Below are 27,954 nucleotides of genomic sequence, written 5' to 3' on the forward strand. Positions count from 1 at the left end.
TGAATGTAAAAAATACAATGTATTATACGATATGTTTGAATGCAAAAACCACACATTTATTAAACTTATGATTAACTTAAAAACAACATACCAGTTTGTTTTAAAGTGCTCCTTATCCAAAACCTTAAACAAAACTATCAGCCCAAGGTGAATTCAAAAAACAGATTACAAAGCAAACACTGACAATAGGTATGGACAGGCACTACCAAAAAAATTCTATTTGTTCTTTAATTAAATAATGCCATTCTCAAGTGATACAGAGCAGACATCTTGATAGAATTCATTTTTTGTATAAATATTCATAAATAAAAATGTCTCTAGATATTGAAAAGAGCTTCAAATAATACAACAGCAGCTTAATGTCTACTTTAGGGGAAAAAAAAGCACTAAAATCCTCTTCCACTGAAAGTTGTTTCTCTGGTGTAAGTGAGCAAAGTCACTATAGCATTAAAATGTCTTTTCTAGAACAATATAAAAAACAATGTATACACATCTTAAATTTGGTAGGTCACAAAAGTCAGGATGCAATCATCTTTTGACACAACAAGAAAATAAATAAATAAAAATTAAATACTTTAACCCAACATTTGGTATTGACAAATCAGTAGTGTCAACTTCACATATGAAGGACAATACAGTCTGGTTATTTAAAAATACTCAATATGTCATGGTATTTGGGCTAAAGATACTTGGAATATTCTAAATGTTTCCTTTTTGATTAAAGGAATACAATACAATCATCATCAAGCTGCTATCATAACTCATTTTTAGCTGTGGTAAAGTGACCATTTGGTCCATGGCACAAGTTACATATATCACACTCTGTCAAACTGAAATCTTCTAAGATTTCATGTTTATAAGCTACAATACACCCTGACCAAGCTGTCAGTCCTCTCACAGTTTTTTAGAAAAATATCCACATTTGTCCTTATGGATGTCAAAATGTTACACCGTTTGTTTAAAAAAAAAAAAGATACACATTCATACTGTGAAGTTATTAGGAAAATACTCTTGCAAACAAACTATATAAAGATAAAATACACTTCAAAAGTATGTGGGTTGTTTTCTTGTTTGTTTGTTTACAATATTCTATAAAGTGCAGAGAAGTCTGAAGGGAAAAAAACTACTCCCTACAATAATAGTTTAGTTACAGCAGCTTTTGCATAGCAATACTTAGAGGAAGTTGGACACTTCAGTTTCTTCAGGAAGAAAAGGATGGAAGAGTATCTTCTGATTCAGATTTCTTTTTGGCCATAAGTCTGCTTTCTTCAGGAATGGTTGCTGATGCCAAATCTCCATTAAGTGTATTTTTTGAACAGTGAACAGGTCCTATGAAGAAATTGGTTAAAAAGTTAAATATCCTGTCAATATTAACTCCAGTCCTCTGTGAAAAAAACATTTTAAATTTCCTATTAAGGGACATGAAATTCCTTTAACTTCCTGCTAATTTTTTATTTCCTTGTTTCATAGAGGAAAACTTAACTTTTTGACTAGAGCCACAAGTAGAAACATCAGAATTCATGAGATAAATGATGAAAACTGCCTGAAGTAGAGATTTTTGTTTTGTTCATTGTTAGAATCATGATTGTCACGTAATAGGCAGTCAATAAATATTTGCTGAATTGAATTTAATCTTTCTTAATTAACTATCGCTTTTCCAGCCTGTTTTAATGCTGTTAATATCCTCCTTGGTTCTAAGCAAAGGAACCAAGACCCGTAAAACGATACGTGCCTTACCCAAGATCACACAGTTGGTAACAGAATGAGGACTAAATTCAGGTCTTCCTCTTTTCGTTCTAAGACTTTCTGAGCAAAGCCAATAAGGTACTTCATACTCAAAGTTCCCATTTCTCCATTTGTAATGCAACTCAAAGAACTATCACTGCAACTCCAAGTTAACACACCTGACTACATAGTCCTTTTCTAAGGCATTTGTACCTTTATACATATTGCTTGAGTTTACCATCATCATTTATTACTTTCATAATTTTTGAAAAAGCTTGTTTTAAAAAAAAGAAGCAGTTACATCTCACAAGAACATTTTTGAGTAACAACTTTCAACTAAGACTGCCAATTGCAAAATATATACTTTCTAGAAGGAGCATTAATTCAATCCTTGTTTTGTCAGCTAATTGAAACACTAAACTTTATTATAAACAGGAAGAAATCTAAGGATAAAATTTTGGACCTAGCCTATACTTGCCAATTTAAAGATGTTCTAAAGAAGTGAATAGAGTGTGTGAGTGTGTGTGTGTGTGTGTGTGTGTGTGAGACTAGTTTTGTTACAGTCAACAACAGCTAAACTGGGGAATGCTAAATATAATAGGACATGTACACTTAGATGTTTTGAAAATTGTTTTCAAATATTCAGGACTAGCATAACTAGAAGAAAAGAATTCTAAAGAAAAATGGATGGCTTTAAAAAGAATTATTTTAGCAATCACAAATGATCCCTTTAAAAAAAAAAAAAGAGAGATCCAAGATGGCCGATTACTAGCAGCTCAGGATTGTAGCTCCCAGTGAAAGCGCAGAGAACAAGAGGACACCACACTTTCAGACGAATTTTTGTTGCTCACGGACCAGGAGATTCCCAGCAGAGGAGCCCCACAGGTCGCCAGCACGACTCTTGTGGCTGGCGCGGCAGTTTTACCGGCGCCTCGGCGCAGCGGTTCTCAGTGCAGAGTAAATGGGACTGGGTCCCCTTCTGGTCGATGTTTGGAGCCCCAGGAAGGCAGAGTCGCCCATTCAGCTGATTGAAAAAGGGACTCAAGAGGGAAGCTAGACCGGAGATTCCCGGGCAGAAAAGCACTATGAATCTTACTGCCACTCTTTTAGCCAGCACAGTGGGTTGCTCTGATTCTGGCGTTGGGAATTAACAAGTTTGACATCCACTCAGAGACCTAATTTGAAAGTCAGTAATTACAAAGATGACAGGTGGATAAATTTACAGTGATGGGAAGAAACCAGTGTAAAAAGGCTGAGAATACCCAAAATCAGAATGCCTCTCCCTCCACAGGGGATCACAGTTCCTCATCAACAGAGGAACAAGGCCTGATGGAGAACAAGTGCATTCCATTAACAGAATCAACAAGTTTGACGTCCACTCAGAGACCTAATTTGAAAGTCAGTAATTACAAAGACGACAGGTGAATCAATTTACAGTGATGGGAAGAAACCAGTGTAAAAAGGCTGAGAATACCCAAAATCAGAATGCCTCTCCCTCTACAGGGGATCACAGTTCCTCACCAACAGGGGAACAAGGCCTAATGGAGAACAAGTGCATCCCATTAACAGAAATAGGCTTCAGAAGGTGGATAATAAGAAATTTCTGTGAGTTAAAAGAACATGTTCTAGCCCAACGTAAAGAAACTAAGAACCTTGAAAAAAGGTTTGATGAAATCCTAACGAGAATAGACAATTTAGAGAGGAATATAAGTGAATTAATGGAACTGAAGAATACAATATGAGAACTCCGAGAAGTATGCACAGGTTTTAACAGTCGAATTGATCAAGCAGAAGAAAGGATATCAGAGGTCGAAGACCAACTTAATAAAATTAAACTAGAAGACAAGATTAGAGAAGAAAAAGTAAAAAGGAAAGAGCAAAGTCTCCAAGAAATATGGGACTATGTGAAAAGACCTAATTTACGTTTGATAGGTGTACCTGAATGTCATGAAGAGAATGAATCCAAGCTGGAAAATATTCTTCAGGATATTATTCAGGAAAACTTTTCTTATCTAGTAAGGCAGGACAATACTCAACTCCAGGTAATACAGAGAACACCACAAAGATATTCCTCAAGTAGAGCAACCCCAAGACACATAATCATTAGATTCACCAGGGTTGAAATAAAGGAGAAAATTCTAAGGGCAGCTAGAGAGAAAGGTCAGGTTACCCATAAAGGGAAGCCTATCAGACTCACAACAGATCTCTCAGCAGAAACCCTACAAACTAGAAGAGAGTGGGGGTCAATATTCAATATCCTCAAAGAAAAGAATTTTCAACCCAGAATCTCATATCCAGCCAAACTAAGCTTCACAAATGAAGGAAAAATAAAATTTTTCGTGAACAAGCAAGCACTCAGAGATTTCATCACCACCAGGTCTGCTTTACAAGAACTTCTGAAAGAAGCATTACACACAGAAAGGAACAACCAGTATCAGTCATCCCAAAAATTTACCAAAAGGTAAAGAGTATCTCCATAATGAAGAATCTGTATCAACTAATGGGCAAAATAGCCAGATAGCATTAAATGACAATATTAAACTCACAAATATCATTATTAATCCTAAATTTAAATGGATTAAATGCCCCAAAGACACAGACAGGCAAATTGAATAAAAAGTCAAAACCCATCTCATAAGCAAGGACACAAAAAGATTCAAAATAAAGGATTGGAGGAAGACTCACCAATCAAATGGAGAGAAAAAAAAAAACAAAAAAAACAAACAGGAGTTGTAACTTTCATCTCTGACAAAATAGATTTTAATAGTAACAAAGACTAAAAGAAACAAAGAAGGACATTACATAATGGTAAAAGGATCAATGTAACAACAGGAGTCAATGATCATAAATATATATGCACCCAATACAGGAGCACCCAGATACATAAGACAAGTTCTTAATGACTTATAAAGAGATTTGGACTCCCACACAGTAATAGCGGGAGACTTTGACACTACATTGTTAATATTCTACAGATCGAAGAGATAGAAAATTAACGGGGACATCTATGATTAGAACTCAGACCTGGAACAAGTAAACTCAGTGACTATTTATAGAATTCTTCATCCCAGCTCCACAGAACATATATTTTTCTCAGTATCACATTACACCTATTTTGAAAGTGACCACATAACTGGAAGTAAATCACTCTTCAGCATTTGCATAGCATTTCACAGACTTAAATGAAATATTGGTTGGCTGTTTGTTTGTTATTTTCTTCCCTTATTCCTTCCTGTCTCCACTGTTAAGCACAATTATCGGCATAAAAGAGGTTTTTAATACCTATTTTTAGACTGCATTCCAGCCTGGGCAATAGAGCAAGACTCATGTTCTCTCTCCCCCTTTCTCTTTCTCTTTAGAAAAAAAAAAAAAAAAAGATGTAGCACTTAAAGAAAAGCACAAGGCAGCATACAGAACTCCTTCATGAACTCTGGATTAAGAGTCATGTGTAAAAGGCATAAAGAATAAGGAGAATCAGAATGTATCTTACCTGCCTCAGATAACACTTTTTTTACATACTCAACCTCTTTAACCTTCTTCCTCTTCTCTTCTCTTCCAGGTCTTGTTCAGTTGGTCCAAGAAAGTTTCTTTCTGCCTTTCCTTTCCCTGTTTCCTTCATTTCTCTACCCATATCTCAATTTAAATTCAAAATGGTAATGAGCATAGAATAGGGCCCTATATCAATAAATAGATTATTAGTTCCGTTTTTAAAAAAAAGTGGGCATTAAAAAAAAAATGCCATCAACTCCTAAAAATCCAAAAATGAACAGCAATCCTTTTTAAAATTGCCATGTGTGCGAACTAAACCCATTTAACTTTCTGGTTACATAAAACAACTCTACCTTAATCAATGTTTTCAATACACTTGAATGCTAGAAATATACCATTATCGTTGGAGGGATAGCATTAGGAGAAATACCTAATGCAGATGACGGGTTGATGGGTACAGCACACCTCCATGGCACATGTATACCTAAGTAACAAACCTGCACATTCTGCATATGTACCCCAGAACTTAAAGTATAATTAAAAAAAAAAAATACACCATTGTTTTGTCCCATTTCAGCCATACTATGAATTCACTGGGCTCTCCTAGGCTATCCAAAGAGCATAACCACCACTTATCATGTCATTCCCACAAGAAAAATAAAATCTGTTTTCCAAACAACTGACTTACGAATGAATGAACTACTGGAACATGACCTGTTGTTCAACTGGAAATTGTACATAGTTTCTATCCCACACGTTTCATGAGAAATGGTAAAGACGTGGAGAGTAGAAGTCTATTAATAGAGATGTAATAATAAGACTTTATTTGTGTTCACTGCAAATTATGGTGACTACTATCTAACTAGATATTCTGACACACTTTCAAAGCTTCTTCTCTGAAGAGAAAAATTTTAAAATTTTAACAAAAATCACAAAACCTTTCCTAAAAATATTCAATCACAGTATGCTGCCTCTTTAATAAAGAAGAAAAAGATACAGGAATGAATGCTACTATAATTCACCACCACTACCAGACAAAATTCTTTTCCTTAGCCATTTCAAGGTATTTTAGTAAAGTAACAATGCTGACTTTCATTTGAACTTAACTTGCCTTTATTTTCTCCTAGAATCCTGCTAACAATTCATGCCTTCTTCTAAAATGTTTTTTAAGTGCAAATATAGTGGGGGTGAAAGATCATGATATTCTATAAATATTTATCTAAGACACAATATTTACAAAGCAATTCTCAGCACTCCTTAGTAACAAAGTTGTTTATAAGAGGATATATGAGCTTTCGTTGATTGAACACTGTTTGCTTACCTCTGAATTAAGGAATTAATCAAAGAAACAAAGTACAATCTTACTATACTTCATTTCCAGAAATTACAGAGCCCCACAGTAACTTTGCTGAATATGCCAAAGAAAGACACAGAACCTGTGTCACTTACTATCTGGGTCTTCAAGGGGAATATCATTACAAGAGTCTGTATCTGAGTAGGTTCTTCGGCGTCGTTGGGAGAGTCGGTGAAGTGTAGATACTGGTTCTTTTATAGAGTGGCTACTCCTGAAAATTAAATAAAAAGTATTAAATTGTAAGGCCTTATGTAAACAAAAACACCCTGAACTGGAATTTTAAATAACTTCTCTTTAAGTCAAAAAAGAATTATTTTTAGGCTCAACATCCTGTATTAGCAACATTCTACTCAGAAGTCAAAAGCAAGTGAACCCATTTAGAAGACAGCTGGTAACCTGGAGAATTTGGCTTCTGAGCTGAACTAAAAGAAGAGGGGTACAACGAAGTAGTGACTTCTATAGGTGAGACTCCAGCGAGCAGACATATCAGTCGGTTTACAAATGTTTGAAAACTAAAAGTTACAGATTTCACAAGTGAATGTATTTAAAGTCTATTCGTATCCAATCAAAACCAGCAGACTGAAAGGGATAGGCAAAGAGTTTACAGAACTAGAGAGGTAGACTCACTGACAACAGCAAGAGAAGATAAAGATGGCAAAAAAGGAGCCTAGAGAAACTTTTTTAAAAATCTGTCTAAAAAAATTTAACCTAGAGAAACAAATCACCACCACCTAACACCACCTCAGCTACTATCCTGTAATAGCCCAACGTTGCTGTACTTAATGACAACCTAATTCATCAGGGAAAAAATAAAATTTTAAAATTATTATTTTATAAGGTATAGAAAATTTTCTTTCATAAAAACAAAAGTTTGTCAAAAGTTGATTAAGCTTAATTTTTCTGTAAAATTCAGTTGGTGGGACTCTAGATTCCCTGACAAGGCTGGATATATACATCATTGGACTCCTCTGAGTACTTGATGGTTTAATCAAAGATTATATAATCATCAGGGAAAAAAATTAAAACATGACAAAACAATAAGGGCCCAGCATTTAACAGTGAAAATGTAGAGAAATAAATGCTAATATCACTATAATTAAATCATTTTCCAAAGAACCAAATAACACAACCATAGCAACTTAAAGGATTACAACCTAACAAAATAATAGTTTAACAACTTAGCATTTTGGTAAGATCTATCCAGAATGTAAATTTTTTAAATGTGTTGATATGAATATGTACTTTAAAATATCAAGTGATTTTCTCTTTTCAGCAAGATCTTTTTTTGTTAATGAAACAACAGCTCAGCATGAATAGATGATGCTATAAACAGCTGAGGTACAATGAGCCCCAGCTGTGGAGTCTTGATACATCAAAAATGTACTTCTGTCTAACCATCACTTGATATACAGTCATGTGTCTCTTAATGACAAGGATGCATTCTGAGAAGTGCATCGCTAGGTGATTTTGTCACTGTGCAAACATCACAGAGTGTACGTACACAAACCTAGCTAGTATAGCCTACTACATACACATGTAAGCTATGTGGTATAGTTTATTTTATCTATGCTACAAACTTGTACCACATGTTATTGTACTGAATGCTGTGGGTGACTGTAACACAATGGTAAGTATTTGTGTATCTAAACATACCTAAACATGGAAAAAGTACAGTAAAAATACAGTATTATAATTTTATGAGGCCACTGTCATATATGCAGTATATCATTAATGGAAAACTCATTACTTGATATATGACTGTATTTCAAATATCTAAAAAAGGTAAAATGGCTGGCAAGGTGCTTACGTTGCTGGTTAATTAGTTAATTCATTTTTAGTTTGCTGACTACCTATTGAGCCCAGGCCCTTATACCAAATACCAGGAGATAAATACTGAGAGTTAAAATGCTGGTTTCAGAACCAGACCTAACCCATACAAAGTTTACATTCCACACCACTTATTAAAGGCCAAAAGAACTTCCCTAGGTGGGTATAACCTGAGAGAACTTAGTCAAAAGAAAAGGTTATTTTACCTCTCTGAACTGCAAGAACCAGGGTGGCTGACAGAACGCTTCATCTAGAAATTTGAAAAAAAAACTTAAAAATTAGCATAATCCACATGTCAAGTAGAATCACACATCTCTAATTTACTATTATCATAATAAACATAAATTTACTCAGAGAAAAAGATACCTGGCAAAAGAAAATTTATCTTTCACAGACTCAAGTTACATAATTAGAACAATGTCAAGCTTTCTCCCTAATAACCATTAGTTGGAATCTTTTTCAACACACACCAAAAATATTTTGGATTCTTTTTTCAAAAGTAAAAACCAAATTTTATACATAAAACATATATATATGTGTGTGTGTGTATACAAATATAAAAAAGAGGGTATATAACTATAAATATAAAAAACAGGGTATATAACCAATTCAAAAGTCATACTTTTTGTGATAAAAAGGAGTATCTAGCAAGTCAGAAAATGTTCAGTAGAGTCTAGCAGCAAAGCTTCTCTTTACCATAAATTATTTAGGTACCTAATATACATATGTTCTAAAGTGTGGTTTTCATGGAAGACAGCATTAATATATTAATTCAAGACTTTAAAGAACTCAGAATAAGAACTCTAAGTCTCAATAGATTTCCAAAACATATTTTTAAAAAATAAAGAATACCTAATAAGGCAGAGCATTTAAAAAATATGATAAATACTAAACATCATTTGGAAGATCCAACTACTCCATCAAAATATAAAGAGAGGCAGCCAAGTAAAACAGATTATTTCAAAGTTTAACACGGTAGCAGAAAAACAAAGATTATACTAAAAGTTTAGAAGTATACATGGGCCCAAAAGTCTAACAAGCCCAGGTGTAACATTTATGTTATATAAATGCCTTCTAAATATTTAGAACATGAGCCACTAGTTGCTCTGAGAAATGCCAGTTGAAACAATAAGAGATATGACTCACCCAATTTGTAGTCTGGGAACATCTAATAAGATTGACATTAAGATGCAAATGGACATTAACATCTCCTTTAACAGAAATTACTTTCTTTAGGCTTACTAACCCAACCACATCCCCACTACAATAATCACTCAACCTGTAGGTCAAATGACAGTTGTCTGAACTTTTATGATGACTTGAAATAAAGTTAAATGCAAGTTTACTCTAAGATGGATTCATTGACATTAACTATATCAAGCACTTATAAAGATCAGATTAAATGGTTTTGGAATACTCAAATTTTCAGCTTTTTCATATAAATAAATATAAGTTTTTCATATAACTAAATAAATAATGTTATTTTTTTAAAAAACCCATGAAGACTGTCTGACCTTACTTTCCATGCTATGTGTCTCTAGAACTATTATATAAGCCACAATTCTTGCTCTTTTTATCAAGTAAAATGGTATAGCTAGGAAAAATAAGCAGCTTCTAACCTAATATTTCCTAAATTAATGTATTAGATTTCCTGTAATTTTTCTACTAAAGGTTTTAGCTTTAGAAAGACAATTATTTTAGTTTCTTATATGTGAAATACAAATATGACTTCTCTGGGCTACAGAGCATTTGTAACATAAGGCATTTCCTGAGAAGTTCAATGCAGAAGCAAGGCAGCTCTGAGGTGTTTTACTGCATTTGACTCCAAAAAGTACACCTTTAAAAAAAAAAGTGTACCCCTTGTATATCAACCTCAGGAACATAGCACTATACATCCATCTCAAAGGACCGGTTTCTTTGTTCACATATACGTGTTATTTAACAGTTTATAGCATATCTACAATTGTCCTAAAAAGCACCATTGTCAAACTATGTTCTATTCAACACCACAGTCCTGTAAGATGGTATTAAAAATATACATATAATGGGCTCAATTGTCAAATAAATTTCAGAAACACTATACACTACACCTCCACCTCTCAGAGATACATAATACACTTCAGCATAGTGACAGCTGGGCATGGTGGCTCACACTGTAATCCCAACACTTTGGGAGGCTGAAGCAGGAGGATTGCTTGAAGCCAGGAATTTAAGACCAGCCTGGGAAACAAAATGAGACCTCGTCTCTATAAAAAATAAATTTAAAAACTTAGCTTGAAGCCAGGAGTTTGAGACCAGAGTGGGCAACAAAATGAGACCCCATCTCTACAAAATAATAAATTTTAAAACTTAGCCAGGCTTAGTGGTATGTGCCTATAGTCCCAGCTACTCAGGAGGCTGAGGTGGGAGGATCACTTAAACTTGGGGGTTTGAGGCTGCAGTGAGCTATCATGGTGCCACTGCACTCCAGCCTGAGTGACAGAGTGAAACACTGTCTCTCAAATAAAAAAAACAAAAAAACAACAAAAAAAAGGCTGTGACAAGTCCTATCAAACTGATCAAACTGTCCTTATCAGATTAAAGAAACCCAATTCATTTAAGTTATCCTAGCAATTCCCAAATTAATCTGACTATAAAACTCATTTTTATGGTACACTTGTCTCAGAGAAAACTATCAGCCGTCAAATGCTGATTAGAAAACAATTCTCTAAATAAATCTAGGCAATAATCTTCACTAAATCTCATATAACCAAATTTGCTGGGATAGGTAAGAGAACCTAGGAATAAGTTAGACCCTATTCTCCTAACAAATAGATCTTCAGGTAATTGCTAAAACAGCAACAAGGTGGCATTCTTACTCCTGTAAATGGACTCCTAAAAACACTTTCATGAAATAAATTTAAAGTCTCATTAAAGCTTATCTCACCTACAAGTTTCTCACAGCATGCTAGAGCAAGTTTATTAGCTCAGAAAGGACAACATTATTAGCTCAGAAAGGACAACAATCTATCACCCTGGGCAAAAAGAGGACTTGCCGTTCAGAGTAACAAGGAGGTAAGAAACTAACACTGAGCAGCAGGTCAGGTCATTTGCAGTGACTGATAAACACTGTATTTTTACAAACGAAGAAACTGAAGATCAGCTACTCTGAGGGTTCAGATCCAAATGCTGAGTACAAAGTACTCTTCCCACTGGACCATGTTTCAAATTCCTTCTAAGTCCCTTAAAGATTTACTTAATTGTACCCCATTGTGAGCAAAACCTCATTCCGTTGTATAATTCTTACCAAGCAGAACAGAACTTCCCAACCTTTTCTGTATCACAGCACTTTATAATATTTTCCTAGACACTGGGGAATATGGATGAAGAAGGGTGTGGGCAGGCCATGCACAGCCCCTCCAAGGGGAAGGGGATGAGGACATTAGCACAAGTGCTGAGCTCATCAGCTGTGAAGTTCTAATACAAAACAGTACAAACAAAAAATTTGAACTTGTTGGCTGTTTCCCCCATCGCCTTTTTCCACCCTTAAAAATAAATACCAAAAAGAAACAAAAACCACATGCAACATTACTATAGAAGAAAAAAAACAAAACAAGAAGGTCAAACCATTTGAACAGGAGAAGGTGACACAGGAGAAACTAAGGGATCCGGATGGGGCAATTGAAACATCTCAGGTTTAAACTTGGCATTGGCTATCTTCACACATTCCTCAAGCGTTGTGATGAACGTGTTACATGTGGCACTAAGCAGAGAAGAGGCTTCATTCATGTTCTGAAAAATTACACAAACACTTGAACAGATTTGCATACAACTACATGGAAACATACATAACCTTATAATTAAATGATAAGACATTATCTCCAACAGACACATTACTGTTATATTCAAATTTATTTAAAATACAGTACCTTAGAATATTAAGCTGGGCCAAAAATAAAAAATAAAAAAAACAAGAAAATTAAAACAATGCATGAATAAGAAACGCCTGTCTCTTAGGTAAACAATGTATGAAACTAGATTCCAAGAAAATATAAGTTTTGCATTTAATTATCATATTGAAAAACTGTGTACAAAAATTTATCTTAGAAAAATCTAACCTAAACAGTAAGTTTCATTTTCCCAAAAGTGGTCACAGACATGGAATACCCTTAGAGTTACTTAGTGGCAGTACGATTCATATCTACCCTATATCTATTCTATTCTCCCACTTCTTCCTTGATAGACTGAAAACCCCAATTTTGTTCAGGACCCTCTGACCCTGGGGGATGAATAAAGAATGATCTAAGCTAGACACGGCTATTGCAAGACTCTTTACCAAATGCTCATTTTTTCCTAGTTTCTTTTTGAGCCAGAAAAAAAAAAAAAAAAGATGAGAAGTCTGCTGGGGAATTTCTGGGATTTTTGTTCCCTAATTCAAAACCAAGCACAGCAAGTTGAGACGGTCTCTCTCCACACTGGCAACCCCACTGCCTCCTGTCTCTTTTTGAGCTTGACAGTCATCTTGACACCTGGGGGCAGTAGGAGAAAAACTCAACACACCAAGAATGGCAGAATAGAAGGATGGAACAAGCCTGGGTCCCTAATACTCTTGCTAAGCTGCTATAGCAAGTGTGAGAGCACTGACCTCCAGGGAGCTTGTGGTTAAACAGTCAAATGTCCTTGGGCCTCTTACACAAGATTCCTCCCCAACAGGAGAAGGCCACAAGAGAAGTAGAAAGATTTCTTGTCCCACTTCTACCAAGTTAGGCAAAGAGTAACGGCAACATGCTGGCCTTTCACCCAGAGAGTGGTACAGCTCACTGGTACGATTTTATCAGAAAGAATGAGCCTATTTTAGCCAGATCCTACTAATCTGAGTTTTGATTCCTAAGTCACTGTTCTGAGAAGGATTTAAGTTATTTCATAAAGATAAGTTATCAACTCTCATAGTTGAAGCAGGGACCTTATTACCAAAAGAAAGAGAATAGCAGCTGTTCAGTGAATTTATGCTACTAGCCTGGAGAACAAAGCATGGAATCCTTCTTCCCAACTCCAACCTCCAAATTATCAGAGTGGCTAAAAAGACAAGCCTTGATCCCTGGAGAAATATGCTGTTTCGTGTTCTCCTCTGGCCACACAGACACAACCGAGAAGATGCTGCAGATTTCCAGATAGTCCACAGTAAGCAGAGCCCAGAAAAGCTGAAAATACTTCAATGTGAAAATGCCTGTCCATCATCTTATGGGATGACTGAGGATCCCCCCTAGAGTACTCCAAAGCATAACCACACATAAAGAGATCCTCTTTGCTTTACCTCTACACTAGGAGATGAATGATTCTCATCATGGTGAACAAATTCCTGTATCGTATGAACTTGCTGCATTAGGAGGTCACAGTAGAGACGAAGTTCAGACATTTTGGTTTTCAGTGATTCACTAGTTTCACTTATTTCTGAAAAGAACATATATAAATATCCAGTTAGATCATTTTCATATTCTTTGGGCAATATAATAAAATGTAATCATTTAAAAAGACAATGAATATAAATACCTATAGCTCAAGAAATGTGAGACCTTGGGAATAGGATCACAAGAGCCCTAAAGAAACATCTTCTCTTTAGAAAATTGAGAAAACGCTGACAGTTACATGCCTGCCATGTCCAGGTAATTTCCAGAGACAGGGTCACTGGATGTTTTATACAGGATATTTCCATTCCATTACTCATCTTCCATTTAAAAAGTGCTCAGTTTTCTTTTGTGAATCATTTTTTATTTTTTGTCCTTTGTATATTTTTTCCAGCTCTGATGTTGGTTTTTCTCTTAACAATATAAACTGATAATTTGTAACAGTTCTAATAAATTAAAGACAGTAATCTTTCCTCTATCTTATATACTGCAAGTACCTTTTCCAGGTCTGTTAGCTCTCTTTCAGTTTTCTTTAATGTATTTTGGCACACAGAAGTTTTAAATTATTATGTAATTAAAACTACTGTATATAAATATTCATTTATTTTCTTCTGTTCCTTTTAGTTTCATTTTCACATTATACTATTTTCAAAATTTTTTTTAAGAGCATACTTTCTTCCTTAGCATCTCCGGACAAACTAAACATCCAGCCATAATCTCAACCACTCACAAGCCAATACGTATTAAACTAGAAGTATAAGCTACAGAGGAAGAAAATTCATAGGATAAATTTCTGGTGCTTCTCCATACTCCCTGAGCCAGGTCCCAGTGGCCTTGCTCTCTGGTCCTAGCCACAAAGCCACTTTTGCCAGAGTGGACAAAGCAGCTCTATCTGTTCATTTAATCTAACCTAAATAAATTCCTGCTCACACTTAAACTCATTCTTTTTTTTTTTTTAATTGTGGTAAAATATACATAAACATAAAATTTACTATTTTAACCACTTTTAAGTTTTCACTTCAAAATGTGGCATTAAGTACATGTGCATTTGTAAAACCATCACCACCATCCATCTTCAGAATGTCTTCATCTTCCCCAACTAAAGCTCTGTACCCACCCAACACTAACTCTATTCCCACCTCCCCCTGGGCCCTGGGAACCAACATTCTATTTTCGGTCTGTGTAAGTTTGACTGTCCTGGGTATTTCATCTAATGTCCTTCTGTGATTAGCTTATTTCACTCATTATAATGTCTATAGGGTTCATTCACACTGTAGCATGTGTCACAATTTCCTTCCTTTCTAAGGCTGAGTAATATTCTATTGTATATATTTCCCACATTTGTTTACCCATTCATCTACCAATGAACATTTGGGTTATTTCCACCTTTTAGCTATTGTAAATATCCATTCCTTCTTATCCTACCTGTAACCATATTCTGTAATGTTTTCACATATTTCAAAATTGTTATAAATTCAATCCTCTGCCTCCATTTCTCAATACTTATAATTTACTTGTTTCCACCAATGTAATTGATTTGTATTTTTTAATTATAAAAGTAATACATACTTAATAAAAAATTTTGAAATATGAAAAATATAGAAAAGAAAAATCAAACAACTGTACTAAGGTTTGAATATGGTTTGTTCTCAGCAAAACTCATGTTGAAGCTGGGCCCCCAGTGTGCCAGTGTTAGGGAAGTAGTACCTCTAAGAGGTCATTAAAGGGGATTCATACCTTCCTCAAAGGAGTGAGTGAGTTCTCAACCTTTTGGGACTCGATCAGTTACTGTGACAGTGGGTTGTTATATATTGAGGCTGCCTCTTGTGTTTGGTCTTTCTGCACACGCCCGCATTCTCTTGCTTCCTCCACCATGCTATGATGCAGCATGAGGCCCTTACCAGAAGCCAACTAGAAACAGCTACTCAATCTTGAACTTCCATCCTCTAGAGCCATGAGTCATACCTCTTTTCTTTATAAATTACACAGTCTCAAGTAATGTGTCAAAGCAACAGAAAATGAAGTAAAACAAACTATAATCTCACTATCAAGAAATTATTATTTTCACATTATATCTGCATACAGTTAAACTAATAACATAAATCATTTGCTTTGCTTTCAATTTCTAAAAATCTTTTTCAGTATACAGTGACAAGTGAGTCTCCTTCCCACAAATTCCACTTCCAAATCTGACCAATTCTTACACACCTTTCCCAAGACAGCCAATGAAGTCTAACACTATACATAATTCTGAATCCTGCATTTCAATGATCACTTAACCTTGGGCATTTTCTCACATTAAAATCCCTTTTAAACACCTTACTGAATATATATCAGCCAATGAAAGCACGAGTTTAGGCTGGGTGCAGTGGCTCATGCCTGTAATCCCAACACTTTGAGAAGCCAAGACAGGTGGATTGCCTGAGGTCAGGAGTTTGAGACCAGCCTGGCCATCATGGTGAAACTCTGTCTCTACTAAAAATATAAAAATTAGCCAGGCATGGTGGCAGGTGCCTGTAATCCCAGCTACTCGGGAAGCTGAGGCAGGAGAAGCACTTGAACATGGGAGGTGGAGGCTGCAGTGAGCCAAGATCACACCATTGCACTACAGCCTGCAGCCTGGGCAACAGAGCAAGACTATGCCTCAAAAAAAAAAAAAAAAAAAAAAAAAAGCAAGCACAAGTTTATTGAACTATTCCCCTAAATTTATAGCTTTTGCATGTTTACTATGATAAAGATAGATGTAAATTTACATTTCTAATTATTTCCTTGGGATTGATACTAAAAGTGGACAGGCTAATTTATAATTTATATTTGTATTTAAGAAAGTACTCTTGTCACAAAGGAAAAGTTTATAGTTACCTTTTTCTTTTTTAGTCCTTGTATCAGTCAAACATGCTTTGGAGCTCCCCAGAGCAACCAGCCACCTCTGTCTTTCAGCTGCATTCACTGCCTTCATGTAGAAATGCTGCTCTCCAGGAATGATTAATTCCATTCTTGTGTTGTCTGCTGAATGAACTATGATGATACACAAAGGGGAAATGCAGTTATAGACTTAAGTAATTTAAGGGGAATCAAATAATCATCTAATCACATAGTATCAGATGCTTCATACACCTAAAACAACAAACTATCATTCATGATGTAGGCAGTGCTGCTCCCTAAGGCGCCACCCAGTGGCACCTTCCAAACCAACATTCTCACATAGACCCAGGGTGACAATGGTGCTAAAGCAATGACAGAGTATGAAACAGAAAACAGGGACATACTAACTACTGAGAAGTGAGATACCACCCCAACCCCCCACCACCTTGGAGTCACTTATCCTATTAAATACAACTGCAGTGAATGTTACACTATCATATATTTTTTACTGATTTCCTTGAAAGCAAAGTCTTTGTTTTCATATCCCCCAAGACTAGAATAGTGTCCAACATACAGAAGGAATGTAATAAATGACAACTACAGCCACCGTCTATCAGAAAATTAACTCTACGATATGCCCTTAATTATGGATCATAGCATAACACATGGAGGGCATGTATATTTTGAAGACATTCACCTCTTCCCCTCTTTCCACCTCTTTTCCTACACACACACCTCCTTTGATACTCTGAGAAAAGAGAGCTAATCAGGAATTATAATGCGCCAATCCCAAGTCTTTCTTGTAAAACAAAATTTGTGTTAAGCTGTCATTCATCAGTAATTATTTATTCATCTCAGAGCAGTGCTAGTAAAAGGGAAGATAGAGGGGAAGAAAAAAGATGTCTTTGCTTCTATATGGTTGACAATTTAACCAAGAAACAAACGGACACACCAAAAACAATCAGAATACATAAATGTTTAACTCTTTTGTGCAGAGATTTCTTGTGTAATTATGAGAGAAAGTAATTTAAGACAGGAAATTAAAAAGGCTTCAAGAAAAAGAATTTGAAGAGAGCAGGATTTAGTTAAGAAAATAAATGAGAAAAAGCTTAAATGAGAAAATAAATGTAGAATGTACTGAGAACATTAGGAAACAAGCATAAATGGAGGCTTCCATTGTTTTGCAAAGTAATATTCATATTCGTTTGGCCAGCACAATGGTGCAAGCATGTACTCCCAGTACCTGTAGACCCAACAACTTGGGAGGCGGGAGGCAGAAGGCTGAGGCAAGAGGATCGCTCGAGCCCAGGAGTACAGGCTGCCATGAGCTACAATCTCACTACTGCACTTCAGACTGAGCAATAGAGTGAAACCCTGTCTCTAAAAAAAAAAAAAAGAAAGAAAAGAAATAAAAACATATTCATGAATGGACAAGCTAGGAGAAGCCAAATTATGAGGGGCCCAGCAAAGTCTGGCAGAAGCCCCAACTTAAATAATTAATTGCTATAAATATTGACCAGATGCTTAGTGTACTATGGTAAGTAAGTGCAACAGAAGCTTTGCTATCTTATTATTCTACTTATATGGGCCATTCGTAGATGTAGACACTGAAACATACAACCATGCAACAATCAATTATGAGTGCAAAAGATTTCTAGGCTAGGATAAAACTACTGAAATCCTAAAGCTGTAAGAGTAACTCTTCCTTACTAATTGCCAATACTAGTGAAAACACCAATAGTTACTTTAAAAGAAAGCAATGCTCTAATTTCTAATGATGTTGCTACAAGATGAAACTAAAATAATATGACTCATTTTTAGACATACCAGAATTTATGTATCCAATCAAGGGTGGTCCCCTCCAAAGTTGTCACCTGAAAAGGCAACAAACTTAAAAATGATGCTTCCAAAAACATGAAGAAAAAAAAAAAAAGATGGACAAGACCTCTAAACACAAAACTACAATACATTACTGAGAGAAATTAAATACCTAATTAAACAGAGTTAATGGAACAGAAGAGTCAATATCATCAAGAATATAATTCTCAAACTGATCTGTAGATTCAACACAATTCCAAACATTCCAGCAGATAGCTGTGGAAATTTATAAGCAGATTCTAAAATGTCTAAGGAAATGCATAGGGCTAACAATAGTCAAGACAATACTGAAAAAGAACAAAATTAGGAGACTTTGGCTATCAGATACAAAGAGAATAAAACTAAACAAATTAAGACAATGTGATATTGGCACAGGGATTTAAAAACAAAAAAATAGGGCCACAGAACAGAACAGACAGTCCAGAAAAAGACCCACACATATATGGTCACTTGCTTTGTGACAAAGCTATTCCCATGGTGCAGTGTGGGAAAGGTTGCTATTAAATCAAGTACAGACCTAATATAAACCTAAATATAAAAGGTAAAACAATAAACATTCAAGACAGTAATACAGAAGATGTCTTCAGTGAGTCATAAAATGATATAATAAAAGAAATTAACAAATTGGACTTCACTGAAATTAAGAACTTCTGTTCCTCAAAAGGTATCATTAACAAAATGAAAACATAAACCACAGAGCGGAAGAAAACGTGTGCAATACAAAGATTCATCGAGACTATACAAAGAACTCCTACAAATCAACATGAAACATAGTCAAAGTTAGAAAATGGACCAAAGACTTGAAAAGGGACTTCAAAAGAAGAGAACATTCAAACTTTCTTTTTCTTTTTGTGGAGTCAGGAATCTCATTTTGTTGCCCAGGCTGGTCTGGAACTCCTGAGCCAAGCGATCTGCCTGCCTCAGCCTCCCAAACTGCTAGGATTATAGACATGAGCTAACACACCCGACAAGAGGACATTCAAATGGCTAAGATCTAAAAAAGTACTCAACATCATTAGTTATTGAGGAAATGCAAGTTAAAAACCACACGAGATTCCGCTACAAACACCAGAAATATTCCAAATTTTTTAAATGGATAATACCAAGTTTTGGTAAAGATGCAGAACAACTGGAACTCTAATACTCAGATCTGTTACAGAAAAAATTAATATAATCACTTATGGAAAACATCTGGCATCATCTGTGAAAAAGATTCTTGGCCAGGCACAGTGGCTAATGCGAGTAATCCCAACACTGTGGGAGGCTGAAGTGGGCAGACTGCAGCTAATGCGAGTAATCCCAACACTGTGGGAGGCTGAAGTGGGCAGACTGCTTAAGCTCAGCAGTTCAAAAGCAGCCTGGTTTTTGCAACAAGGCGAAACCCTGTAGCTACAAAAAAACACAAAAATTAGCTGGGCATAGTGACGTTTCCCTCTGGTCCCAGCTACTCAGGAGGCTGAGATAGGAAGATCACCTGAGTCCAGGAGAAGCTACAGTGAGCCATGATCACATCACTGCATTCCAGCCTGAGCAGCATAGTGAGACTCTGTCTCAAAAAAAAAAGATTCTCTTCTTGACCAAATTTCAGCCAGCTTCATTTGAGTCCTATACTCACCTAGGCTTCCTTCTTCATCCTTGTAGAATCCAGTTTTAACAAGAATGCTACTAAGTCAATTTAGCCAGAATCCCCTAACAAAGTATTTCATCACCCACCCCTGATATCTGACCACATTCTTCATTCCCTACAATCTTCCAGGAATGTCTGATCACCCTGCCCTCAATCTGCCTTCAGCAAGAATCCTGTTAGATCAGTTTAGCAAGAATCCCCACTTACCTCTTAGTAACTTTCCCTCCACTGACACCCTCTCCCACTAACCCTGCTCCTCGGCTGTAAATTCCCACCTTTCCTTGTACTTGGAAGTTGAGTCCAATCTCTCTCCTCCAATGCAATAGTCCCTATATCTATCACAACAGTCCTAAATAAAGTCTGACATATCAGTTCAACAAGTCTCAAGAATACTTTTTTCTTTAACATCTATTAAAGGTGAAAGTATGAATATTCAATGCCTTAGCATTCCACTCCACTTCTAGAGATACACTACACAGAAATGCATACATATGTTCAATAAATGTGTAAGAATGTTTATGGCAGCTTTAGTCACTGTAGTCCCAAAATGGAAATAACCCCAAAATTCTTCAGTACTAGGATGGATACCAAAATTGTGAGATATTCACACAATGGAACACTATATAATGAGAATGACTGAACTACTGTTACATAGAACAACATAGATAAATTTCACTAACATGATGTTGAGTAAAAGAAGCCAGACACAAAAGAAAATACCGAATTATTCCATTTATAAAATAAAGTAGATAAGACTTACGTATGGCAATTAAAGTCAAATTAATGGCTACCTTTCAGGGAGATTAGTGGCTAAGGGGACTGGTGGGGAGGCTTCTGAGATGCTGATAATATTCTAATTCTGGAGCTAGGTGGTAGTTACCCAGGTGTTTTCACTTTGTGAACATTCTTCAACCTAAACATTATTTAATATTTGTATCATTTTCTGTATGTTATTCTTTAATAAAGTTATAATGTTAAACAGCAACAAAAAAGATGCTCCCATGCCTTGAAACCATTTTGGAATTGTCTTAGAATTCTGCAGCTGTCTTTTAAATATCCTCAAAGTTGGCAAATCTTTGAACTTTGAATGTAGTTTGGATTTCTGATTTAATCTCATTTGGAATCAAATCTGAGAATAAGATAAAACTGTTATTACTTTTTTTAAAAAATAAAAACCAATGCTTTGAATGAGTTTTTCCTAAATGATGTATAAACTGTTCATAAGTCATTTCAAAAGAGAAGTTCTGAAACATTATGGGTGATAACATTTAGTTAAAAATGAGTATACTAAAACCCAACAGTTTTTGATACACATTTCAGTATGTTTATTAAAAAAAACAACAAAATGATACCCCAAATATTTTAGAGGACCTACAAGTAACAATACACAAGGCAAAAGTGCTCCTATATTTTATATAACCGTAACTCCCTTCCATTAAAACGGCAGTAATTCTCAACTAAAGGGCACATGCCATAATCACCTGGCAGACATGTGAAGTTTGGAGAAAGCTCCCTGGATGACACTGATCTACCCTATGCAGAGAATCACTGCTGCAGAAAGATCCCTAATGGTGGCAAATCTGAGGTGAAGGCGAAAAGCTAGCTGTGTAGCTAAAGAATATGCACCCAAAGCAGAAATTATCTTTTGTCTCCATGGCTAAATCTTACTAAGAACTATTGCAAAATTACATGAAAGGAGCAATCCAGCCCTGGAATATGCAGAACAATACATTGGCTGCTGCTATGGTTTAATCTAAACAAGAAAATGCATACCTCAATAAGATGTCGCTAGGGTATTTGATAGCTATGACCCAGAGCTCACCACATGAAAGGAAACACACTTCACGAAGGACACGTATTCAAGCTAGAGTGGAGAAATGAAAAACGACCAGGAGGGAGTTGAACAGTCACTCCCCTGGTGCTCTAGTTTTTCCTTCATTCTCTTTGAATAATTCGGTACTTTTCACTACTATTTTATATGATTTCACTCTACCTGCTTCCACCACACTCACCCCAAACACACACACAAATGAATCAATGGTCCATAAAAATCTTCCTTCATGAAAATTACAGCAGGACCTATCGCTTTATTTCTCCCCTTTTGGAAGGAAACAAACAAACAAAAAAATCTCTACCACCCAGAAGAACTTACCTCCAAATTCAGCAAAGACCCAGAGTTTATGACTCTGACTTCATACTTTATCAAAACCCTACAGAGCTGGCCCCATCATCTTTAGAGTTCAGCTTCCAACCTTCACAATATCTTTCTATTAATTACAACAAGAATGAAAGAAAATGCTTGTAGACTGAAGATGGACACTAAAGTAGTATCCACAAGAAATTGTCAAGTCCAGATTGGAAGACTAGCAAAAGTTATTTCCATTCAAAATACATGTGTAGAGGGAGAATGATCAAAAACTGTGTTTAATTGTGTTAACTGTGACGAAAGGCCACTCTTAACTGCTAAGGATATAAATGGTATTAGAAGATCCCTACGTGGTTAGAAATGCCTTTTTCCTCTTGTTTGGAGTATGCTGAAGAACCCTTGACTATTTTAACCTCCAATTCCTCTAATTCTATATATTCACTTACCTTTAATTTCACAAACTGCCATCTTTATGCTTCCTTTGCTCCCTTTGCAAACATCATCCTGTGAATCATAGTAGGATAGGATTCCATTATCCAAAACAAACCAACGAGGCTGCCAACCTAAAAAGATCATAAATAACAAAATGTCAATTGGAAAGACCCACACATGCATTACTTTCATCACACAGAAAATTGTGATTTCAAAACTAGCCATCCACATTATTTCTTGGCTCTCAACATTCTCACAATTAAATTTTTAATCACCAAGCCTTACCAAAAATGTTTTTGTATCAGTCTCCAATTTATTGGGAGAGATTTCAGGAGAAATCTCCAGATCAGCAAAAACAAAGGGAGTAATACTTCTAATTCTGGCTCACAGTGTTCTCATCAACAACCCATAAGGCCCATCCTCAGTAATAGCCCTAAACTGGGTACAGCATAACTGCCCTCTTTTCCTAAAAAGGAACAGAGTTGGGGAAAAGCCACAGAAAACAGGGAGTCTAGCCTCACCTCTACTATCATTCTTTAATTGGATAACCATACCCTGGGGGCAAATCTTTGCATTTCAATAAATCTCTAAAATTCCCAGTCTCTAAAATGTATAGGTTGAACAAGATGACCTCTCAGGTGCCACCTAGCTCTCTAATTCTGCAATGTGCCTCTTATAAAATACGTATTTCTAAGCAAACTCCCTTAAACACAGTGAGTGCTAAATGAATTCCAGTCTCTTACATAGAAGCTACATACCCTGTGGTAAGAACATAGATTCCCCATATGACCTCCTCTTCCCTTGTCTGCAGCTGCACAGCTAGGGCAGAAATGCTAGAAACTGCAATTGTTCAATTGATATTTATTCAGTGACTAGAGCTCACATCTATCACAGACTTGGCTGCATGGCAAAGCTGGTGACAAGGATGATGGCTTTCCTTGATACCCAACTCCTACTCCTCTTTCAGGCCAAACTTGGTGTTCCCTGGAGTCTTATCAAGCATGCTACTAATTTACAACAGTTCACTGACTATTAACCTGGTGACCATGCTGGGGGCAGTGTGACTGCCCTTGTTACTTCTGTGACTATTAAATAACAATTCAGCCTAAGTGTTCATGAATAAAATGTACATTTTAAACTGTGGGTGTTCAAATGCTGGTCACTTTTGCCATAGCCTGCTACATGATTAATTTGATCTTTCCAGGGTCAGATAGTGCTGAAAGGGGAGATAGGTCAATCATTCTTACACTTTCACACATCCAGGACTTATTTTCCCAAAAGGATTTACCTGTAACGCTTTTGAAATGACAACACTGAGTCATCATAAAAGATTAAATTTTACTTTGTAACCTTGTTTAGGAAGGCAGGGAATGCAGTAATACAGCTCAGAAAGACAGACATCTAAAACAATTAAAAACCAGCAACTTTCAGGTTCCTGGAAAATTTCTTTTTATGAAACAACAGTATTCCCTAGTGAGACCCAAACAAATTAGAAAGTGAGTTATTCTGATACATGGACATTATCTTGTTTATCACTGCATTCCCAGCAAATAGAATGATGCCTGGCACATAAGAGGTACCAAAAAAATACATTTCTCAAGTGACTCAATAAATAAATGAATGAACAAATACCCCAAAAGTGAGATATTTCAGGGATTGTTGTTGTTGTTGTTTTGTTTCGTTGGTTTTTTTTTTTGAGACAGAGTCTGGCTCTGCTGCCCAGGCTGAAGTGCAGCGCCATGAAAATGGCTCACTGTAGTCTTGAGCTCCTAGGCTCAAAAGGTCCTCCCACCTCAGCCTCCCAAGTAGTTAGGACTACAGAAGTGCCACCACGCCTGGCTTATTTTTCAATTTTTTAAGAGATGAAGTCTCGCCATATTGTCTAGGCTGGTCTCAAATTCCTGGACTCAAGTAATCCTGCCCCCTTGGCCTCCCAAAGTGCTAGGATTACAGATGTGGGCCACCACATCCAGCAGATATTTCATATTACCCCTGAGAATACAGACATAAAATATATCTTTGAGAGTATATTGTATTGATCATGCATGGCAATGATAAAAACATTATCTTTCCAAACACTAATTCACCCTGACAAATTATAAGCAGGGAGTGGTGAAAATACACTCCTCTCCCCAGGTCTAGTGTGCCTATAGAACAAATTATGATTCTGCAAGTCTGTAGTACTGCAATTCGATATCTCTTTAAAACAAATGTTGGGCAAAATGATTCATTTAGAATCTGCAGCAACGTGAAAGATAAGTGGTTGAACATACTAATATAATCAAGCCTGTTAATTATACTTTTTGAAGAAAAATTTAATAAAACAATTTCTAATTGATTCACACACTTACATAACAGAGGGTAACACCTGTTGAAAAGATTCACAGGTATTCCCTTTTAAAATTCTTTTAAAAAAAACACACATTCTTTTTATCTCAAACTACAAAATGTTACTGAAATTCTTACTCTCTACTCAAACTCCTGATCTCAAGCTATCTGCTTGTCTCACCCTCCCAATGTGCTGAGATTACAGGCATGAGCCACCCTGCCCGACCAACACTATCATTACACTTAAAGATCACTTAGTATCAACAGCTGCTCATCCTTATGACCTAAGAGGAGCCAAAATTAATCATCAGCATGCCATCAACCCAAATTTAAATTTTAAAAATGAAATTATTCCCAACAAAAGATTTCATTTCCACTGTGCATACTAGAAGTTAACTAAATGCCCTGAAAAGACTAAAATCTAAATCATGTGGTTAAAAGCTCAACCACTGGTTATTTAATACGATAGGAGATGAGGAAATCGCAACCACAACCAGGTTTCACCTCAACTCTCAAATTATGACTCATCTCAGTAATGGCCCAATAATTTCTCTGGTATGACCTCCATGAGATGGTGCTTAGGAACATCTGCAATGAGATGACCATTTTATCTCAAAGAATAGAAGCTACTGACAGTCTTTTTTTTTTTTTTTTTTTTGAGACAGGATCTTGCTCTGTTAGCCAAGCTGGAGTGTGTGGGTACAACCATAGCTCGCCGATCCTAGCTCACTGCAGCTTCCATTTCTCCAGCTGAAGCAATACGCTCGCCTCAGTCTCCTCAGTAGCATGCACTACCATACCAAGCTAATTTTTTTTTTTTTTTTTTTTTTTTTGGAGAGACCACGTGTCCCTATGTGGCCCAGGCTGGTCTTGAGCTCAAGCAATCCTTCCGCCTCCACCTTCCAAAGTGCTGAGATTGCAGGCGCGAAGCACTCAGTATTACTGTCTTTAACGGTTAACACTATGCCTCAACCAAACAGTATAACTGCTCTCACAATGACCCAAATGAAAATGCCCAATAAAAAATATTTGTCTAACTTTTAAATGTTTCCTGTTAAAACATGTCACTTATAGAAATAAACTGACTTTTTAGTTTGAACAAAACAAAACATCTGTGTATCATAAATGTTAAAAGCATTTGCTGCTATAAACCTGGCTTTAGCATTCTAATAAATCAAAAAGCAGGTGTAACTGAAGCTCAGTGCTTATGCCTTAAAAAGTTTATGTGCACATTTTGCACAAGATCAGGTGGACACAAGTTGAGAGTACCATACAATTACTAAGGGATTCGATACTTTTGGCAGAGTAAGTGGGCAGCAAGTCGCGATTTGCCTATTATGCTAGACCCCCCAAAAATCTGTTTACTGTTCAAATTTATTTTAAAACCAACCTCTCATTTGGTGAGATCACAGAATTCTGGAGTAGGAAGGCATGTCCAGGACAAAACAATTTAGATTACCCTGGCCTTGTCAGACTGAAGTCCTAAAAGAATAAATGACTTGCCTTGAATGTTGGTTGCTGGCAGAGACTGGACTACAACTCAAATTTAAGGAGCTTTTAAATAAGCCAGACTGCCAACGTCATGGAAAGGGGCCCTTTCCCGCTAGTCTCTCATTTCTACAAAAACATTTAAACCTTCAAAGTTCTTCCTTCCAATTCACTTCACAGGTGAAAGTGACTTGCCTGCTCCCCTTCTGTGTACTGGCACTTTCTTCCACTATTTCTCACACAGTTAACAGAATTCTCAAACGTAAGGATACTTCACTGACAATCCCTAAGAAAACATTATCTGGGGACAGCTTCCAAAATCATGCTAGCTAAGCTCGAACAACCTCAACAAGAGAACTTTTTAAATAAAATGTTGTTAAGAAAATTAAAAGAAATCCAGAAAAGAGTTCTTAAAATTAAATCTTGATTTTAAAGGGTCCATTCCAGTCCAATACACTGCAACTCGGTTATTAACAAAATGTTCTTAAAGTATGAATACTACGTGTGAATAAGGAAGGAGATCGCAACAACACAAGTAGGGTGACCGAGAATTGTTCCAGTGGCTACAGAAGGCAAAGATGAGTATTATGACACTAGCAAAGAAGTGGCAGGTGCACTTCCCACCCTCTAGAAGTTGCGCAGTCTCAAACACTCCCCTGAAGAGGCCAGAAGGACTCAACAAGCCCCGGAATCGAGTAGAGCGAATTCACTCTGAGGGTCCGGGGGAGGCCAGGCAGAGGAAGAGGCGCCCCGGACCCGCCTTCTCCACAGCCTCCTGCTTAAGCCCGTCCTAGCCCTCCGCCTCTCCCCGCTTCCCCCATCACGCGAGCCCACATACCTGTGAGATAGTTGGTCCACTTGTACAGAACTCCCTCCATGCTTCAGAGCCCCACACCGCACATCCTCTTGGCCCGGCGCCGGCCGCGGTGATGGTGTAGGCGCGGGGCCTGGGGCAGCCCCTCCCGGACCGCTCGGGACCCCTCCCTCGGCGCCCGCCGCAGGCACGAAGCCGCCCTCTGATCGCGCGCGCCGCCGGGACGTGGCGGCCCTTAGAGGCCGAGATGGCGGTTGCCGCTTGGAGCTCGGGGGCCGCGAGGCGCGGGCCCAGACATCCCTGGGTAAGCTTCGGCGGCGTCGGCCGCCGCAACCGGCTTCCTGCTCGAGCTTCCGCGGCTCGGCTGCTCCCTCACTCGCCCCAACGCTGCCTCCTCCTCGCCTGCCTTCCTTCCCCCCGGGCTCCCAGTTTGTTTTCATTGACCCCGACGTCGCATTCACTTCCTGGATGAAAGGGGCCGGATCGTCCCGGGAAACCCCTCCCCGGCGGCGGGGCTGAAGGAGCGGGCGCGGCCTGTGGCCTCGCCGCCTAGCCCAAGGCTGCGCGAGGAGGGCGGTCCGGCGCGTCGTACCGTCG

At 37.1% G+C, this 27,954-nt stretch overlaps 1 protein-coding gene across 2 annotated transcripts; it reads right to left on the minus strand.

Annotated features, from left to right (window-relative positions):
* PLEKHA3 (pleckstrin homology domain containing A3) lies at nucleotides 1–27,507 on the minus strand. Of its 2 annotated transcripts, none has more exons than XM_012471466.2 (8): nucleotides 27,382–27,507; nucleotides 22,742–22,858; nucleotides 16,642–16,797; nucleotides 13,689–13,825; nucleotides 12,002–12,166; nucleotides 8,602–8,645; nucleotides 6,664–6,779; nucleotides 1–1,329 (listed from the first exon to the last, which is right to left on the minus strand). In XM_012471466.2, exons 1-8 carry the CDS (start codon nucleotides 27,419–27,421, stop codon nucleotides 1,202–1,204), a joined length of 903 nt encoding a protein of 300 aa, XP_012326889.1. In that variant the 5' UTR covers nucleotides 27,422–27,507; the 3' UTR covers nucleotides 1–1,201. The 2 variants fall into 2 exon arrangements, with proteins under 2 accessions (XP_012326889.1, XP_064229365.1); XM_064373295.1 differs by lacking the exon at nucleotides 27,382–27,507 and adding an exon at nucleotides 18,472–18,518 and having other exon boundaries at nucleotides 22,742–22,828.
* Between the last annotated feature and the right edge of the window lie 447 nt (nucleotides 27,508–27,954).

This window comes from Aotus nancymaae, unplaced genomic scaffold (genome assembly GCF_030222135.1).
Source record: "Aotus nancymaae isolate 86718 unplaced genomic scaffold, 86718_ANA_hifiasm-v0.15.2.pri h1tg000008l, whole genome shotgun sequence".
Taxonomy (NCBI): Eukaryota; Metazoa; Chordata; class Mammalia; order Primates; family Aotidae; genus Aotus; species Aotus nancymaae.